Source organism: Esox lucius, chromosome 15 (genome assembly GCF_011004845.1).
Source record: "Esox lucius isolate fEsoLuc1 chromosome 15, fEsoLuc1.pri, whole genome shotgun sequence".
Taxonomy (NCBI): domain Eukaryota; kingdom Metazoa; phylum Chordata; class Actinopteri; order Esociformes; family Esocidae; genus Esox; species Esox lucius.
Genome location: NC_047583.1, coordinates 11,953,784 through 11,974,854, shown reverse-complemented (window position 1 = coordinate 11,974,854; position 21,071 = coordinate 11,953,784). Strand labels below are relative to the sequence as shown.

The 21,071-nt window shown below is 45.0% G+C and overlaps 1 protein-coding gene across 3 annotated transcripts in view; it reads left to right on the top strand.

Moving 5' to 3' along the window:
* The window catches only part of runx3 (RUNX family transcription factor 3), a 55,339-nt gene extending 40,660 nt beyond the window's left edge, over positions 1-14,679 (top strand). For 2 of the 3 annotated variants that reach the window (XM_010879238.5, XM_010879239.5), the window contains exons 7-8: positions 7,568-7,639; positions 14,082-14,679. In XM_010879238.5, coding sequence (XP_010877540.1) covers positions 7,568-7,639; positions 14,082-14,587 — 578 coding nt within the window. In that variant the 3' untranslated portion in view covers positions 14,588-14,679. The remainder of the gene's footprint in view (positions 1-7,567; positions 7,640-14,081) is intronic. The other variant, XM_010879242.5, reaches the window with a different exon arrangement.
* The last annotated feature ends 6,392 nt before the right edge of the window (positions 14,680-21,071 follow it).

Below are 21,071 nucleotides of genomic sequence, written 5' to 3'. Positions count from 1 at the left end.
AGTTAGATGCCAGGTGGCACCCTTATCCTTGCCAAACAGCTTGGCCAGGGCAGTGGGGCTGGCACTGGTTCACCAAGCCACACTACAGCCTCAGGAATCTCGCAGACCCCCGCTACCTTAGCAATTCACGTCAATCTCAGACTGACTGGCCTAACAGATCTGCATCTGAGACTGGGGGTGGAGGGGAGAGTGTGTGTGTCTAAGGGGAAAGTGAGGAGGTGGGTGGAGGTTCAGACATATGTCAGAGCTTCTGAACGTGATGGCATGTCTGGAAGCGTGCAGACAAAACACTAATAAACACACACACACACACACACACTATCTGTCCTCTCCCACCCACTCCCTAGTTCTCATGCAGCCCGTTAGGCTGACAGTCCGACTCATTCCACATTAATGAGTCTCTATCAGTGTTGTGGAGAGGTGTAGGAGGACTGTTTAAGATGCTGTCTGTGGGCGAAGGTGTTTCTCTCAATACATGGTGTTTGGCCTTGAGCTCCTGACTCACCACCAGTGGGCCTATCTAAGCTTACACAAGTACTATCTTATCAGTCACAGCTCTCCTCCGTCCTTACACATCGTTTTACTGATGCCACTGTTCATCCATGTACCGGGCGGGAGCAGGGGAACATCCTCTGCAGGGCAATGGACCAATAGGGCCGTGATTAGTGAGCCTCTAGACACAGCTCCACTGTAACAGCCACGCTGATGGTTTTAACGTTTGGGTTATGTACTTTACTGCATGTTGACTGTCAATGGTTCGGCCCTGGCAGATAAGCTTATCCAGAGGGACTTATCCATAAGAGCTTGCTTAATGTCTCCAAATTCCTCTTGTCTAGCAGGGGAGGTGTACAGACAGTACTGGGATGGCAGGTGAAGAAAGGCTCTGTGCTCCGCTCTCATCTACTGGAGGATTAGGCCAGGAATTACCTCTTTATAGGCCTGTCAGATCTCAAAGGCCCCACACCAACCCCCCGTCCCCCCGTCCCCCCGTCCCCCCGTCACTGGCAGTGCTCAAACAAACACACACAGAGGCACACACACTCCTGCAGACACAACACACTAATGTGTCTCAGAGCCGCCAGGGATGAGAGGCGCTGAGCTCCGAACTGATTCCACACAACACCCGCCAGGGGCTATAGGGGCCCCCTCTGAAGTGAGTAAGTGCATAACCGCACACTCATTATGTGTGTGTGTGTGTGTGTGTAGGAGGGGGGGGGGTAAAACCACACACCTTAATCTCTGGTATTACCACCATCACTGTGTAGCTCAGGGCCAGTGCTAAAATAATTGAATAACACTGGAGGGACGTGTTCCATCTCCTTGTCTGCTAGGTGCGTAGTAGGGTTTCTGTGTACACCCAGACACACGTTACCGCATCTCCACCTATGAGACCGTCACGCAGAGACGACGCGCTACTCAAACCCAGCTCCAAACAGAAATAGTTCTGAGGTAATAAATTGCATTTGGAAACACAGGGATGTATTTACATGCAAACATGCCGCACGCCTCTGCTTTTGGCAGCCGTCGAAGACAGAGTTGTATTTTGCAGATTTAATCCCGAGCCTGTTTGTCTGAGAATCACAGGGTAAAAGATGATCCGTCAACGCTTTATAATTAAATGGATTCCCGTCTTGCTATTGCAAAATATGTTTTCTATTATCTACACAGAAACCTTGAGTTTTCCACCGCCAACAACATGACAAAATACAATGACATCTCCTACTAAAGCCTGTTGCTTCATCATTTTGTCTGAGCCATGAAATAGTGTCTGAGTTTTGTTGTCAACACAATGCTTTTTGAGACGACTGCTTAGCGCTGACCTGAATTCTTTAACGTGCACCCACGTATGGAATACTCACACAGCATGTGCTCACAAACATGCACGCCCACACACACACAAACACACGCCTACACACACACACACACACACACATACACACACACACTCTCAACGTGTTAAGTGCCAGTGTTGCAAGCTCTGCTACCTCTCCAGACAGACGGGGTAATTAAGAGCTCATTACGGCGCATGCAGTGACAGGATTCCAGTGCTGGCAGACACTGCGCTTGCTCGGCTAGCCGCTTGTTTTTGTTCAGCCGTAGCCACAGGTAAGCCTCCTAGACATGAGGAATGATCCGGCATGAGGGCGTGGGGTGCTGTATGGGTGGCTCTGCCAGGGCAGTCGAGCAAATCCCACACTCAGACAATTGGGTACGACATTTGTTTTGGTGTTATTATTTGTTGTGATTGTGTGCGTTTACACAGATGCAGGCGTCTGTCCGTTTCCTTATGGCTCCTTGCGTATACCGTTTACTGTTCGTTCCTTTCTGTGCAGGGAGACAAAAAAACGCAAATTTTTTTTTATTGAGATTAAATGGAGCTAATATTTCAACGAGATGCTACGGAAATAATCCTGGGGATTCCACTTTTCCTCTTTCCCTTTTCAAAAGGAGACAAAACTACACAAGCCTCTGGCTGGGGCTTTTACAAGCTTGCCAGACCAAAGCTGCTCTTTTAACTTAAAAAAAAAACAACTTCGAAGACAGCAGCAATTTAATAATCCATAAGAAAGTATTTTGCCTTTTGAGGTGGTATCATTTAACATGCTATTTGTTCCAACACCTGTGTGTTCCTGGCTGGAGATGAATATCAGATAATAGCATAACTTTCCGCCATCTAGAAAAGTGCTCTTTGCTTTGATGAGAGCCCAAGAAACCCGTGGTGCGGAGATGGTGTGTGTGTGTGTGTGTGTGTGTGTATGTGTGTGTGTGTGTGTGATGGCTGTGAGTGATAAAGCACACACTAGTTTTATTAATTATTTCAGCCCAATGAGGGATCTAGTGTTAACGATTCTAGCAGAGCAGGAAACTGAGGACCACCTTCGTGCTGCACAGAACAATCTCATCTCATACAAGACCCCCTCCTAAGACTGGCTTTTCTGCATGCCAGGAGACTGCAGGTCTGGGGTTATGGTAGCCTCACATCAGTAGGCTTTCAGGAAAGCTATAATAATTCAGGGATGTCATTGCTATGCTACCGAGAACGTGCTGTATGATAAAAGTGATTCACCCGTTGGCACACCGGGCGGTGACACCTGAGACATGACTTACCTATGCACAAGGTATGTTACCGCATAGCAGGTCTCAATGGGGAATGTACCATACCACGTTAGATACCGTGAACGCCTTCAGCACACCAAAGTGGTGCCGGTGAAACAGAATGTGGGCAGCAGTTGGTGAAGAATGTGGGCCGCACTTGGTGAATGAATGACCAGCTCTTTCTCTCCTGAATTCCATCTAGTTGTGAAGATATCCCTAGCCAGAGTCACAAGCTAGATTTCCATCTGTTTTTCTGTTGATATTTTCAATGTTTGCATGGAAAGTCGATGAGACAGTTGCCTGCGTTTCCAATGAACTGACGTTTTTGCAAAAATATAGAATATCAAATATGAATAAAGTGGCTGAAGTGTTTCCATGACCCATTCAGACAAATTTAGCGGGAATAATCTGATGCCAGTCAGTATGACCTGCCCACCGGTCTGTTTCAGGTCTCAGCCAACAATAGCGATTATGGATAGAATCCAGGAATGCACCTGTACTTGCCATGCTCTTATTCTAATTTGCTACGGTCCATGCCATGCAAATTGCACACAGAGGCCTAGAGATCTTAAACTATTTCATGGTGACTCAATTCCGTTCAATCATTAGAAAATATTTGTTGTTGCTCTTATAGATTACGTTGTGATTTATATTGTAGCAAAAATGTGCTTGTAAAATAGATCTGGGTGAATGGTAACCTGCCTATAGACGTCTGGTGCCTCTTTCTTGGTTAAATCCATGCTAAGTGATAGACAGTGCATTTGCCTGTTACTGTTTCTCATCATTTTCAAAGCATAATTATTTTGTCATGAAGCTGATGCTCTATGAAGATGCCCAGCCGAGGAAGACGGTAAATCTTTTGACAGCCCAACACATTATAAACTTGAATATAAATCATCCCAGAAAGTCTTCATTTCCGCTATCCTGTTTTGCTTGTTTACAGCGGGTCCTTTCATAGGGAAGTGTCAGAGGAGCTCTCGTATTGTTACACAAACAACATTTTTGGGGAATATACCCGCTAACATGGCGTCTGTTCTAAAACCCTGGCTCTGCTTCTAGCTAGAAGGAGGCCCTGCCCCTCCTCTCCTGTCCACACTGACCACACTGTTTACTCCACATAAACAAGCCGACTGGCCTCCCAAGCGAACGTCTGCTACAGGCTCTAGTCTACCACTAACAGGCCTGATCAGATCCAGAGCCCCAACCACTGGTCCGGGGTCAGATCTTTTTCATCCTCCTAATTGCACTTATTAGGATATAGAGTTGGGTAATCTGATTTTAGAGCTGTGTCTACTTTACACCTGGAAGGACATGATCAACTAATTAGAACCAACAAATAGTAATTGCACGAATGCAGCCTATGTCTCTCATATCTTTTCATGTACATTCAGTGTACATTGAATATTCCTTGGTATGTATCCTTCAGAGGCATATTGCACTCTTATTGTATCTATAATATTTAAATACTTCTACCCATATTGATCATATTCCCCATCCTATTCTTTTTGTATTTATTTTTATTTCAGCTAGTTTACATTGTTATTTATATTATTGCTATATTTTTGCTTCTATGTCTCTTAATTCTTATTACATAGATGTTGTGTGTCATGTCAAGAGAATTTAATTGTGCAGGATGATGCTGTGTTATTCGGTGCATTTGATTAATAAACTTTGACTTGACCTTTTCGGTAGTACCTGATATCGCTACTAGCTGATTCTGGTGGTTGGTGGGTTTCTGTCACACTGCAATAAATGTCATATCAAAAATACAAAAATGTTACCATATTTGAGGCAATATTTGCTTAAAATAAGTTAAATAATGTGCCAGTGAAACAAGACAAATTAGTTGATATTCAAGGCATGTTTTCTAAAACCAAGCAGTATTATCTAATACAACTTTAGTTTGTTAAGAAAAAAATTGACCTTATTTTTAGGATGGTTAGATTTCTAGCCTGAAAACAAGATAAATATATTTGATAAGACCCGAGACCCGAGTTAAGTGACCAGTGCTTTGAGCCTGGAATTGTCGTCTCAAAGCCATGGAAATGGTTAGTCGTCATAACAGGGACACACTTTCCTTTAAATGTAGTCAACTGGACTGGGCTCCCAACTTTGTTGTCCCAGTTGGTCGTGCATGCTGGTTTGTACAGGAAAACAGGTGTTAGGCCGAACGCAACCAAAACTAGAGGGAATCCAGAGCATCAACGGGGGATGTGTTTTACTTCTGCAGTGGTGTATTTACATGTCAATGGAAGCCATGGAGTTTATCTGTTATGGTGCCTAAGAGCTGCATTTGTGGTTACTCTCTTTTTGTGACCTCAGAATGAATTATTCAAACTGAAAATGTATTTGTTCTCCAATGAAAAAAATAAGTATTTTGAAGCCAAGTCTCCACAGAAAGAAAAGAGAAAAGAGAAACCAGAGGATTTTTTTTTTTTTTTTTTTTTACCAGACTCAACTGTTTGTGTTAGTTATAATTTCACATCAGAGCCAGGTCGAGTTTTACATTTCAGCAATTACAGAAACTGCATGTGTGCAATGAACAGTCTCTATTGAGTCTGAGGAGAGGGGAAAGGAGGGGGGGCAGGAGGCTCTCAAATAGAACATAGGATTTTTCAACCGATGTGTTTGTTTTTGCTCATGTTATAAGTGAGGGCTCAAAAGACATATCAAATGTCCCACATAGCTTAGCCAAGGCCATGTTCCTCCCTCTCACTCACTCTCTAACACTCTCTCCCTTCCTCACTGGTGTCTTTCTCTTGCTCTCCCTCGCTCTTGTACATTCAGTCGCTCTGTCTCTCTCTCTCTCTCTCTCCCTCTAACTCTCTCTAGTGCTGTCTCTCTCACATTCTCTCTCTCCGTGTCGACGCCTAAGGCCTAAGCGAAACAGGAAGCCAGCACAAGGCTAGGCATTCACTGTGTCTCAATGACACGCTTCATTATGGCAGGCGCATTACACGTCTGTGAGGCGCTGCCGGATTCAGAGTCACGAGGACGGACGCCATCTTGGCTCAAAATGTCTCGGCAGAAGCCCTTTCATCTCTTGATGCACTTCAGAAACAGGGCAAGTGTTTATTTGTGTCCTCCCAGGCAACAGTCGCACCGCCCCAAAAACCTTCATAATTGTGACGCAGCCATCGTATCCGACCCCTCTAGCCCCTTCCCCCAATCTCTTGGCACGCCCAGGGGGCCGAACCTCTTATTAAAAGGGGTAATCTGTGCCGCTGGTATTGATGTTGTCCACTGGCCAATCAAAATATTTGAAGGAAATGTTTATTTTCTTGAGCGGATCGCACCAGCTGCTTCGAAGCCTTTCTGAATAACCCCATTTATGTGTAAGAATTTCCCATTGTGGGGCGAAGCGCAGGACCTCTCAGTGGCTGAGTGCTGATCCGGGCCTTTGGAGAGGAAGTAGAGTAGCTCCGGGGGTGAGAGAGCTTTTACACACCCCAGCCTTAGCCAGCACCGGCCCAGTGCGGGCATAGGTGAACACCTCCCTCCACCTCCTCCCCTGGTTCCTGGCCCCTCTCAAGGTCAGGATCACGACTGCTAATATAGCAGTTAGGATGTTGTTCCTCAGCTCAGACTGTAGTGTAGTGTTACTGTATCACGACCAGAGGCCAGGGACATGACCAGGAACATTTCCAAGCTGTACATACTCTACGTTCAAATACAACAACAGGAGAGAAATGTATATCTGCCAAAAATCTACAGTATACACATTTCATCAGTGTCTGGGAATATATATGCAGACTAGTGTTTGTTTGAGAATATGTGTGTGTGGGTGTGCGTGAACAAGTCGAAGCGTGTGTGTTCTTGAGGGCCACAATTCGTGCAGGTTGGCTTGTAACAACTGCCCCATCTCAGACCGAGAGCAAACAGCAACTATTTGCATGTCAAATTGTCGGCCTGCTGCGGTGTGTCCGTTGAGTGTGAACCAGGGTCCCACGCGCTGAGCCAGTAGGGATTCTGTTCCGCCTGACAGGCTGACTGGACAGACCAACAAACACCTCGCACCTCCTCAAATCCCCAGCCCCAAGAGAGACTGAAATATCCCTGTTAGCTCGATCAGGCCCCTCTGCCCTGTTTTCCCAGGCACTCTCCTTGGGTCTCACTCCGGTGAGAGCTGCCCCTCTGCCCTCGTCTCTGCTTAGTCAGCACAGACAGACCTGTCACAGGTAGATTGCTCCCCAAAACCGGCACACTCAAACGGCCTTGACAGGTCCCAAGCTTTTTCCAGGCACTGGAAACAGAGTTTAGCTCCCTTCATTCAAACGTCTCACGAGCACACTGCTGTCTACCAAATTATAATGTGAACCAGCACGCTTTAATCCTCCTGTTACTTATACTCTGCCTCGCAATTAGAAACACTCACGTTATGAGCTTCTGTGTCAAACCCAGCAGGGAGTATCAGGCTAGTGTATTGTCTACGTTCTCCTTAATTAACACATACTATCTGTATCCGTTGCAGCCCTGTGGTCTGACCAGATTGACCCACCAGCTCTGAAGACTTGCAAAGTGGAGGACGACCTCAGATGGTCAAGTAAGAGAGATATTATATCTACTCTGCCTGGGGCCCCTATCCCAACCTACTGTACACTGCCTTCATCCTCACTCTGCTCCTTTCTCGTATCTTCACCTTCTTTCTGCCTCTCTGGTGCATTCACTCTCATCGTCACAGCAGCAGGAAGGAAACACAGTTTCTGTTCTCCTTAAATGACCCAAAACTGTGTGTGTGTGTGTGTGTGTGTGTGAGTCTAGGCCTGTATAGTGATGTTTGCAAGCGTTGTTTGTTGGTTTCTGAGGCTAAATCATAACATGCGAGGGCCCAATCACAGCACAGCACCAAAGGAGGGGTGAGAAATAAGAGATGTCCATAATTACTGGTCTTAGAAAACAGGCAGGAAAAATACAGACAGGAGGTTTGGACCACGTTCACCACATGACTCGAGCCAATTCACACCATCCAAACTGCAGGCGACATCTTCAAGGGCAGCTGAGGACAATGACTGAGATGCTCAGCTTAATATCTGTAACTTAACCAAGTCAATGAATCATCTCTTTGACATCCTGCAATTAATATAGAGATAGTGAAAGAGCTGGAACTATGGGAATGGCGACGGGCGTACCACTTGTTGTGACATTTTGGTGAACGTGTTTCGGTTTGTACCCGGGACTCTGGATCCCAAAACATTCCAGAACACCCCTCCCTCCTTTTCTTCTCCCGTCCTGGTGTTTTGGCACTCGTCTTCTCCTGCCCTACGGCCATTCAGCCACCCACTCATCCTCTTCCCAGAAACCACCAAAGCACGCCGCTTTAGATCTGCTGAGTCATCCTCTCACACACCCTACTGTGGTACTCCTTGATCCACTCACACACCCATTTTTATATGACTTACTAGTTAGGCTTGCTGCAAATTGGCTGTTTTCAATAGATACGATAAGGAAATCCCTGGGCTGAAACAGTATTTTTAGAACAAGCAGATGGAATGGGAAGATTGTCATATTTACACTTCACATTATGCAAGCAAGACCTTCCTTTGCCAGATATGCGCTTCAGAGCAAGGGAGGGTGTGAAAAATTTCAAGCTGACCTGCAGATTTTAAAGAGACCCCAATGCGTAGTCATTCTTTGTGAGTCAATAACAACACCTAGCAGTCCCTGGGCCTCCTGGCCAGAGCTTAAAACCCCCTTTACCAAAAATGTGTCATAACGCCAGCCATCGTGATTCATTTAGTTAACAAATCAAAATGAATCAATCCATCTGGTTCGTTGATGCTTTAGGAAAATCTTGTGTTTTATCATCACAAACCCCGAAGGCTTGATAGGCTGGGTGACAGGTAGGGCCATGCAAAACCTAATGGACTAACATGCTACAGTGGCGGCCATGGAGGATGCTGTGGGCTTGTTGACCATGTTGTTCTGGTTCAGGAGAGCCGCGGTGAGAGGTGGCAGCGCTTTGCATCCCATGCAAAGCGCTGACCCAAAGCCCTGCGTACTTAAACCAACAGCCACGGATCATTTGTGTTCGTTTGTGTATCCTATTCTTTGGCTTGTGGAATCGACATCATTTCCCTGGCGTTGTATTGCTTGGCCATACTGATGATGTAACTCTGCCCGTCCTTGTGGCAATTGGTTGAGCTCTCACAGTGAATAAGAAATGCCTTGCAACATACGCTGTGTATTTTTTCTGATTACATCCAAATAAATTGTAATATATTGTCTAACCAGTAATGGTCTGGCAAACATGGGACAGTTACTCCTCTCTCACTGTGGTCTGGAAGGTGGTTACAGGAGAAGAGCTCTCTCTCGTCGTCTTTGGGACAGTCTGCTCTGACGTTTTCCCTCCTTTCCCGCCCCTTCACTCATTTGCCTCAGACACCATTCCATGGTCTCTGTTCGTCACAGTTTGCATTCAACCTGAGTAAACATTTCACAGGTGAGCGCAGGGATTTGCATCCCTCACCCTGTCCCTTTTACCCCTCCAAACACACACACACACACACACACACACACACACATACACACATACACACAACCTTGTGTTAACAACCAAAATCAGTTTCTACCATAAGCAAATCAGGCTAACCTCCCTCCGTATCAGGGTTACACGCTTGACTGTGGACTAGAGGACCTCTAAGAGAGTGAGAGGGAGAGAGGTCTCCCCAGGCCCTGTGACTGTGGACTAGAGGACCTGTAAGAGAGAGGGAGAGAGGTCTCCCCAGGCCCTGTGACTGTGGACTAGAGGACCTCTAAGAGAGTGAGAGGGAGAGAGGTCTCCCCAGGCCCTGTGACTGTGGACTAGAGGACCTGTAAAAGAGAGGGAGAGAGGTCTCCCCAGGCCCTGTGACTGTGGACTAGAGGACCTGTAAGAGAGAGGGAGAGAGGTCTCCCCAGGCCCTGTGACTGTGGACTAGAGGACCTCTAAGAGAGTGAGAGGGAGAGAGGTCTCCCCAGGCCCTGTGACTGTGGACTAGAGGACCTGTAAAAGGGAGGGAGAGAGGTCTCCCCAGGCCCTGTGACTGTGGACTAGAGGACCTGTAAGAGAGAGGGAGAGAGGTCTCCCCAGGCCCTGTGACTGTGGACTAGGGGACCTGTAAGAGAGATGGAGAGAGGTCTCCCCAGGCCCTGTGACTGTGGACTAGAGGACCTGTAAGAGAGAGGGAGAGAGGTCTCCCCAGGCCCAGTGATTGTGGATTAGGGGACGTCTCATAGAGAGAGGTCTCCCTCGGGTGTAGCAGAACGTAATACGGGAGTCTGCACACATGCAAGGGAGTGGGGGAAGAGAAAGGTACAGTAGGGGAAAGAAAGGAGCGCACTAGAACACTGTGTTCTCTATAAAAAAAAAACTTGATTCCCTGCCATCAGTTTTAGAGTGGGAACATCACAGACAGACAGCCAGCCGCGCCAGCCAGCCCTCTGGGGTCCATCCCCTCTGCTGTCCCTGCAATTTAGTCAACACGTTTCAGCTGAGGCTAATGGAGATCATGTGTGGGGTGGGCCGCCACTACAAGCTAGGCCCGATCAGGACCCAGGCCAAAGAACCAGCACTCCTCCTCCTGTTACCAGTCTCACGTAGACAGACCCCTGAAATCACGCCAGTGTCACGCTTCCTTCGAACAAGCCTTAAAAACCGGTGAAAATTGAAACGTTTGTTCTGTATGTGAGACGTTGAGCTATCCCTCGCCGCTAGAGGCAGCGCCGGTCGGGTGGGTCAGCGCCGGTTGGGGGGGGGGGGGGGGGGGGGGGTTCTCTGGCTGGCAGGCCTCCACAGTTGTGACATAACACAACCCTACGAAGTGTCCAGTTAAGTTTCCCCTGAGCAAATACAGCAGTCTGTCCCTGCTACAGTTTTGTCGACACGTTTCCACTGGCGACAAATAGAGATAATGTGTTGTGGCGGGGGGGGGCACAGCCGCCAGAGACATCAAGTCACAGAGCCCGGCTCCACCCTGACGCCTATATTTAGCAGGAAGAGGGAGACCAGGGGAGGGAGTGAGAGGGAGGTTTTTGGGAGTCCAGCAGGAATTAGTGGGCCGCCTCCACTTCTCCCGAATCAACAGCAGCTGAAGGTTTGGATTTTCCTTGCGTGAAATCAGATACGGAGCCCGATTCCAGTGCCTGGTAGACTCTGGAAAAAGAAACAGCTACCCCCACCAACCTTCCTCTACTACCCCCCCCCCCCCCCCCCCCCCCCACCATGCAAAAAACAAGTGAGAATTTTTACTGCAGAAAAAAAAGCAAGGGCCGTGGAAATTGCAAAGGAACAGACTTTTTTGTTGCTGAAAATGGACCCAGTTCTCCAGACGTACGGGAAAGACATTTAAACAAGACTGCCGCACGCAAGTTTTATAACCTCCCCCCTCGCTGCTCGGCCTGCAAGTGCTTGCTGTCTCACAAAAGTATTCTTTGCCATCCAAATGCACATTTTACACTAGTTATGTAGGCACGCCGGACCCATTAAAAGCAAATCCAGCAAAGTCAGACCAACAAATTAGTAGGTTCCGCAGGTGTGTTTGTGTGTGCATGCATGTATAGCAGGTGCAAGGTATCCGGTAACACCTGCTGGCAGTCGCAACGCATGTTGAGCTCTCCCAAGCCACTGACAAGGAAGTCAAATTCCAGAGCAAGCTTGCATACCCACCTTACCCAACAACAAACTGTTTTCCTCAGCAGCAAATACCACTTCTTTCTGCTGTGTGTACGGTAAATCTCATGCTGTCCTTTAGTATTTTCTGAATAAAAAAATAAATAATAATCAGTACAATTCAGACATATAGGGAAGGGATGCAGGATGGGACAATAACTGGGACCAAGACGTGTCTGCTTGTCATGTGCGCATTCAGCGTGGCAACTTTTTAATTGCTGCAAGATTTTAAGTTTATAAAAAGCTTTTAGGCAAACACATGGATCTTTCATTGCTAGTTGTTTTCACGAAGGTCGTTAGTACTGTAGGCTTCCTTCAAGAAACATACCATTGGCAAGTAGTTACGCTAGAATGCAAACTGTATGTGGCTTTTTAAATCTTTGCCAACTAAAACCGGCTTAGTTTCAGCCCAAGGCTAATTTTTATTAATTATGTATCACCTTTTCAGAAGGGCCCGTGGTTTGAGTCAAGTTACAGCTAAGTTAGTTTATTCAGAACCAGGCTGGGTAGTGCACATATAATTAAACTGACTCACAGGCAAGCTTGGGAATTAATCAGGTAATTGTCAAAATAAAAGACCTCCAAACACTCTAAATGGTTATGCCACAATAAAAGTCTATATATACAATATATTATTCATGTGATACGCTCAGGTGTCACAGTCGATGGTTATTCGAATGCCCAGTGCCTGATGAGTGTCTGGATACAGCCCATCGGCGAGGTATGGGACATTCAGCTACGGAAGAAATTAAGAGACCACTCTCTTAATTTGAAAGGTTGAAAGGAAAGTTTTGAGTGAGGAACAGAAGTGTTCAATTTGCAGTGGTCTCTTAATTTCAACTGGAGCTGTATACCACACACCTCCAACATGCTTTATAGGATAATATAAAATAATTGTTTGCATCATACCCCTAGAATATTTTCATGGCTTTCAGCCAATCAGCTAGGCCCCAAACTGCTTAGTTTATAATTGTGATGTTAAAACATCCATTTATTTAAAAGCAATGGCTACAGTAACACTACTGGTGACAGTTGTCTGATGTTTGCCAGCTCCTATTGGCCAACCCTCTCCTGAGTGACAGAATGCCGCACCCTGTTCAAACCTACATTCTTGACTGCCTGCCAATGAGATATTAAACTGACCGAGTAGACAGATATTAAATGACAGTTTATTGGTTTACAGAAGTCTACAGTCGCACAGAATGAAGAAAAACACAACAAAAGTCCAATGTTTGTCTGCCACATTAATTAACTAATGCTATCGGTCATGTAAATATTGGTAATTGTACCAAAAGCCTTTATGGATCACCTGTGCCTGATCCAGAAGGCATGCATGTATGTCCTAGTGTGCACCTCTCAAACCAAAGTACTACAGTAGGTGGCAGTGTGTCACAGTCAGACACACACAAACACACACACACACCTTAAACTGTGTTTGAAAACAACTGCCAGATCAGCCTCTCCCAGCAGTCACACCGGGGTTTCTGTGTGACAGAAGACTGGTTTTCTGCTTAAGGAAATAAGCTGGTGAAAGGAGCTGCCCTAAGTCCCTAAGCGAGGGAAACTGCAGAGCAAAACTCTTCAGCGAGATCTAAATGTCCTCTGTCAGTTGAATAAATTAGGGAATGTGTGGGTGTGAAATTTAAGTCAAAACAGCTGGATTCAGTGCAATGTGTTACCTGTGAATACACTTCAGGATAGTTTAGAGCGGACTGAAGTCTGTGACATTGATATGGCTTGCGTTACTTTTACAAAACAGACAAATATAAAGAACACACACAGCCTATCTGACTCTCTTCTCCCCCCTCTCTCTCGCTCTCTCTTGCCCTCCCTCCCCTGTTTGTGCCTGAATTTGACAGTTAGCTCTCTAGTTTCCTGTTCCCTCTCTTCAGTGTGACATGTGCAGTTACACTGCAGCACACGCTGCACGAAAAGCTCGAATTGGTTTATTCAACGCACCACTCGTCTCTGACAATGCCTCTATTAATTCCTCAAAATAACAGAGAATAATGTTAATCTACATTCCTCTGGTTTAGCTGGATCGCTAAGGCTTTGGCGGGTCTGAGAGGGGGAGCCCCTTCTGAGCTCAAGTGCTGTCAAAGCTTATCGACTGACACGTCTCTCCGCTCATTACTTATAACTAGACACCTTTTGCAGTTGTAACCACGAAACACACACTGGCCGTGCGTGACCTGTTACCTTACTACAGGAACTCGGACATGTCCCTGCACCGCTTCTGGTTGAAACATTGCCATGGTTGGATTGCGTGCGACGGTCACTGTGCGTCCACCCTGGCGAGCCTCTAAACCAAACATTGTTGTTTTTCTCTGTCTCTCAGGTCCCACAGCTGACCTCTTCCCCCAGAGGACCCCGTTCCCCTCCTTGTCCCCACTGACTGACCCTCGCTTCTCGGACCCACGCATGCACTACCCTGGGGCCTTCACCTACTCAGCCAACCCGTCCAGCACGGGCATCGGGGGCCTCAGTGTGACTGGCATGTCAGCCTCCTCCCGCTACCACACCTACCTGCCCCCGCCCTACCCTGGCAACCAGAACCAGAGCAGCCACTTCCAGTCCAATACCACCCCCTACCACCTGTACTACGGTACCGGGTCCAGCTCCTACCAGTTCTCCATGGTGGCGCCGGGCGGGGCCGGGGGTGAGCGCTCCCCCACCCGTCTGCTGCCTTGCTCTGGGGCCTCGGCCTCCGGAGGGAACAGCCTCATGAACCAGGGCCTGAGCAACCAGAGCGAGGGGGTGGAGGCGGACGGCAGCCACAGCAACTCCCCTACGGCCATGAGTGCCTCTGGTCGCATGGACGAGTCCGTGTGGAGGCCCTACTGACTGTCTGACAGCTAGAGGAGACGCACGAGGGAGGAGAGAGAGCACCAACGTTAAGTAGACGAATGAACAAAGAATTGAACCCCCCCCCCCCCAAAAAAAAAAAAAAAAGAAATGCTGCATGTTTTTGTCTTTTATTTCTCCTGCACTCGCTTCATACCCTTTTACTAGTTGACCAAAAACATTCACTGTGTGTCAGAATGCCATGGCAAGACCTGAATGGAAGCCGTGGGTATATTCGGCGCTGTGACAGGGATTGTGCTCTGAGACTAAGAAAGCCATACGAATCTCATGCTTTTCAACTGATGAGTAAGAACTGCGAAACAGCTGTAAATAGATGTTATGGTGTTACAACAAAAAGCCATAGTAATATATCAGGATGTTGTGAAAAACAAGTAAGACATGCATACCAAAGACTATGAAAAGGCAACGAACTGAAAGAAATACAAGCGCTATTGCGGCTAACTAGCCAACAAGACCAAACGATCCTCAACCCTCAGACAACTGTAACCGTCTTAGCGTTCCAAGCTAAGCCTCAGTGACTGTGACTGAAGCACTGTGTAGGTGAAGACAGAGGACATGTATGTTGTTTGCAGCATTGACCGAGAGATTCAGAACTGGCCCTAGATGACTTGTGTCTGTACCGTAACCATGACAATCAATCCTGAAGCTTCTGTTTGGTGTTGAGATCTGAAGAATCACCCATCAGTCCAATAAAGGTCACCAAGGACAATTGATGGTCTCAAAATAGTTCTGCATTGCTTGGAAATTTAATTTATTACCTCTACTAGGACAAATCAGTCCTGGGAGGTACAGTAAGCAATGCTTATTGAAAATGAACAACATGATGTCTTTGAGTTAAACTCCCATGTAAAGTTGTTAATGTATTGATAATCTATGCAGAACAATAGCTGATATTTTGAGGACTGTCCAGGACTTTAGCAGAGAATATTTTTTTTATTTCATGAATTCCATTCATTTAAGTATTTTGGACTGTTTTCTTTGTGTTTACTTATGGTATATATTTCTTCATTGTGTCTGTAAACTGTTTTAGTATAGTATGTTGGAACTGGATAACACAGTTTACCTTTTTATATTTATTTGAGCCAAATTTGAGGAAATGTTCACTTATGCCCAAAAACTATTTTGCATTTCTCTCTACCTTTTCTTTTTTTATATAACTTTTATTTGTTGTTTAATATAAAATTGGAATTTGTGTAATATATTGCTTCTAAATTATGAAAAAAACTAAAATTGTAATGTTATTATTTTGTATTCCAATGTAGCTTCGATGCACTAAAAACTTTCATGATATTAAACCATTAGAACCTTAGAGCCCAATATTATTTCCACCAATTACATTACTTATGTGATTCCAATCACAAACCCCCATAACTCCTTGAGTTTCTAAAGTAAATATTTTTTCCCATCCTTTAAGTCTGGATGTGACATGCCTGGAAGTGTCTGTATGTGCTCAATACATGAAAGGAAACCACTATCTTCAATAAGAGATCCAAATAAACACTTTTGGCACCAGTTTCTGGTCAATCTTTACAGTTACCCCATCAAAGATTGGAGCAAAATTGTAAAATCACAAATTCGAAAAATGGAAATTTGCAGTCTCTGAGATTTAATGCATTATAAGTGCACATAAAAAAAACCTGTATACAATTTAAAAGAAAAATATTAATTCACTGTAAAGTAGTGTTTCTTGAAAGTTTGAAAAACATATCACATTGGGCTTTAAGTTATGCAAACTAAATTTGCTTAGATTTTCTTATTGACAAAATCACATCAATATTAAAACACAAAAACAACTAAAGAACTTTGTTAGTTTGGAACTGTCTCAATAACCCCAGATTTTCACAGTTAAACTGTGTCTGGGTTAAACATTATTTTCTAAATTACCTTTCAAAATCAGATGAAATACCAAAGGCAAACAGCTGTCAATCAAATGCACATTATGTGGTTTAGGAGATTGTATTTCTTTTATCTAACAAAGATTCCTAGTTTGTACAAAGAACCACTGAAACCTCAGACTTTGATTGGCTTAGGGCTCTTTTCTGTCTGTATGGTTGAAGCCTAATTTACAATTGTGATGACATATGCAGTGTTACCATACCGTACTGTAATTTGGGAACACTGCTGTAATGAGGAACTTCTCCCATACAGACTCAATGGTGCCATATCCTCAAAACATATAGGTAAGTTAGAATAAGCCAAATGTCCAACCAACAAAATGGAGATGGACTGATCTTATTTTAAAGCACATGCATACAGTCACCTACCCACCCAAACTTCAGTGCTGCAGGTATTTACTCATTCTCACAGTCCCACAGGCCTTTCCCATGCTGTCCTAGACATGACCTCTGTACCCCAGGGAGACGAACAAACTAGGGATGAAGACGGTAAGAGGGTCAAAGTGAGATCCTCTTCCCAACACCAAGGGCAATGCTAACGAAAAACAACCCCTTGTTGTGCAAAGGTCCCTTTGTTCTGCATGAGATGTGAGTCCTTTGAAGTCTTTATGAACGTGATTTCTCTCCTTTCTATTGTAATTTACTGATCATTAGTGCCAGCAGCTCCGGGCTCTGCCCAGGATTCATATGTCATGGCAGAGCATCTTTGTATGAGCTGTGCTGGTCCACTTAAGTCATGGTGTCTGGTGTCCCATATTAAGAACTGGATTAGGGAGGAGTGCAGTCAGGGCTTCTTAAGAGCAGTTATAGATGGTTTTGTGACCCCCAACCAGTGAGCCCACACTTTAGACAATAATGTGTTGCTAGCAGTTGTAGTGCAGAAGAAACGTATGCTTCTATTGACAGATCTGCTCTATGCCTTATTTTGGTTTAAATTATATCAAGATTCATTCCTTTCTCCTGAAAAGTGGAGGGAAAGAATTGCATGTCCTTAAACTCACTGTGTTCCTACCCATCCCTTTGGGTTTGAAGGCCTAACTTTAGATTGGGCATCATTCATGCAGCTATGAGAAACCAAAGATGTACTTAATATAGTGCGGTTGTATCAAAACCAAAGAAATGCCTATTGTGTATTGCAGGTTTGGATTTGTTGTTTTACACCAATTGTTTGTAATGTCTTTGTTCTTCAAGAGGTTGTCTGTATATCATGAGACATTAGCGAAACAGCCAGGCCAAATTGTAAAATTAAATTGTATTTTATTTTACGTGGGATTTAAAAGCACAATGCTTCTGTTTTATTTTTGATGTTTCTTTTAAAGAACCTTCATTTTGTTATACCGTAACGTTAATTCATTTTGCTCTCTTTCCCTTTTCTTAATGCTCAAAGCATGTGTCTGAAGCTAATATGTTAATTTAATTTTCATACATGTAATATCCTTAAAGACTCTGTATTAAGTGCTTGTAAAGTGTGCAAATAATGTAGTTTCAATAGTTTCATCATTTTAATTAAAAAAAAAACATACATTTCAGCTTTCTCTCCTGATCCTTGGTTTTATTCCAGAATGACAACGGTGACACATGTAAGTCAGTAAACCCTAACGAGGAGAAAAGCTAAGTCAACACAAGTTGTAACACTATTTATCACAATTGAACCATTGAGCTATAGCGGTTTGATCTCAAACATATTTATTACCGAATTCTTGAATATTATTAACTTTACTGTGAAGAGATTCCACCGGATAATACTTCTTCAATTCTGACATTCAATATTGGAAAGTCTGGGATGTAAATACCTCTTTGGTTTGCAGAGGGAAGGAGCTGTAAGTCAACACTGTAAACATGTAGGCACATGCTATCATTCACCTCTAGAAACACAAACAGGTTCCCCTCAGCAGACTAAACTGTAAGGGAATGAATCAGGGAAACGACTATATGTTCACTCAAACCCACTCCGATTCATTCTGCTCAGGCAAATTCTGTTCCCATGCGAAGTCTTCCTGAGGTTCGACTCATGAAGATCATAGGTACCGTGTCCACCTCTCCCTCAGTGGCGGTACGTTACCCAAGTCTTCCTTGTTAATTATCCCACAGCCTCCCATCAGGACGCCTCTCACTTACAAATTACCCACACTCCTCTGTGCCTCCCAAATGCCACAGCTGTCAACACTCGGGTACCCAGGGCGTGAATAGAGCACGAACCAAGAATTCGACACCGCCCTGGCAACCTTCACGCAGTGCACTTCGACAAGTTGCCACTTGTTAAAAAACAAATGCAAAGATAGGAATATGCACGTCTCTTTTCCAATGGAAGTTTGGGGTTTAATTAATGCAATGCTGATGGCAGCTGTGTGGCTCATTGGAGGTCTCCCCACAGGATTGAACACTTGAGATCTTTCACTCGTGCGGTGGTCTGATATCAGACAAGGTCTGCGGTTACCTTGAAATGCAACACCCACAATCTCTTACACTCAAACTAGCCTAATCCCACCTGGTTTCTCCATCCTCTAACTACCTCGGATCTCAGATCTTGTAACTCTTCCATTCTCTTCCATTCTCTTGTTCCTCTCGGCAGTCCTGAGTCTCAGAGCTAGGCCTTCTGTGGGGGTAGTCTTGGCAAGACAAGAAAGCTTCTGGACTCACACACGCAGGCTCCAGACACACTGCATTCAATTAACTCAGAACACTCAAAGCCTTCCTACACACTCAAACACGCATGCACACACACACGCACACGCGCACACACACACACACACTGACTCAGAATCCCTGCTGACAGATCTCACATTGGTTGGATTCTCACACAGAAACTGTGGCGCTGCCCTTCACAGTGTATGACAGATCTGTGCCGTCTTAAACACTACCATCCATTTCCTTAAGTCTCATCACAGAGCCCGGGTCCTTCCACGCTGCTCCCCCACCGTTCTGGAAATACAAAGAGAATATGATAAGCTTTCAATTAGCTAGAGCTCTGGGGAATTTTCCAGTTGCATCACATACACTTGTGAGACTGACTGTGCTTCACATGTGGGGATCAGAGGGACTCCCATCTGGTTTAGGCTTTGTCATAGATGTACAAGTTCCAGGTTTTTAATGTTTCCTCTCTTCCCTCATTGCTGCCCTCTTCCTAAAACTGTTGTTCTTCAAGAAGGCAGGAAACTCACAGAATGTTGAATGAATATGATAGAAGTCATTGGGTTTGATGAATGGTTTTACAGTATGAGGACATCAGGAGATTAATTTATCAGTAAGTAATCCCAGAGACACTTGATACGGGTATGGACAAAGACCAAAAGGCATGCAAGTGCAGAAAAAATCTAAAACATTGAGAACAACCGATATTGTATGACCTTCTAACTGATGGTGCCTTTGTAGTTAATAACCTTTCTCAAGGTCCTCTTTTTCCACTTTGTTTTCAAAGTGGCCATCATCAGCAAATCAGCTAGTTGACAGCAATGCAACACAAACAAGACCAGTTCTCAGTTAGAGAAGAAGAGATATACTATTTATATGTACAAACTGCAAAGAAGTAGGGAGAGAAAAAAATGCTTTTTTGGAAAGAGTGCAAGATCGTTAAAGCCCTCTCATTTCTCATGAACACAATATCCCGTGTCGCCGTGGCCCAGCTGTACCTGCATACGAAACCCATTAGAGCTTATTCTGGAGCTGGTGACCTCTCCTCCCAGACTTCGTGAGAAGAGGGAAGCGGGCTAGGACCGGTTTGATTTGGGTGCCTCGTACGACCGGGTCTATTTTCTAACTGGACTTGTGGTGGGAAAAGCGTCTGCTGTCCAAAATCACAGTTCCCACAGATGGACGGAGAGCGGGAAGGGCCAAGGGCTCTAGGGCTACAGGAGTCATGGTGCAACCCTTCTCACACTGATGACCATCAGTATCTCAATGACAGAGAGAGGGACCAAGACAGAAATCTGGAGGAAGGGGGAGAAATGGAAGAGCAATGAGAATATGGAGAAGAGGGAGGGGAGAGGGAAGTAAGAGAGAGGGTTAGACGTGAAAGTGTAAGAGAGGACAGAGAAGATGATGAGCAGACGAAGAGTGGGAGTCTCCCAGTTAAGGTAGTTTCTCATACAGTCTAACTCTGTGAAGACACACCATCAAGTTCCCATAGCAGAGGACCTTTCCATAGAGCCAAACCTCTGTTACCACGGAGACCCATGAGGATCAGTGATGACGGACAGACAATACACACAAGCGCTATCAGATCCATCAGGATAAATGTAACTCCCTTGTGCAAAGAGAAAACATATGAGTGGTTAGTATGAAACAATTATTTTGGAGCGGACAGCGGTCCTCACGGTTTATGGTTCAGGTGAATTATTAGTTTTTTAGCTGAATTTGCTTCTCAACTTGATCCGTTTCTTTTGAAATACTACACTTCACACAATATGAATCATCAACTGCACATTTAAGTTAGTATCTCATCGGCTTCTGCTTGAGTTGAGGAAAACTAGGGGACTTAAGTGTTTAACCAAACCAAGAAATTACAATACATTCTTCAAAAGCAACGGTATGTAATGGACAGAAGGAGCTTTTCCCTTACTGCCCAGCAA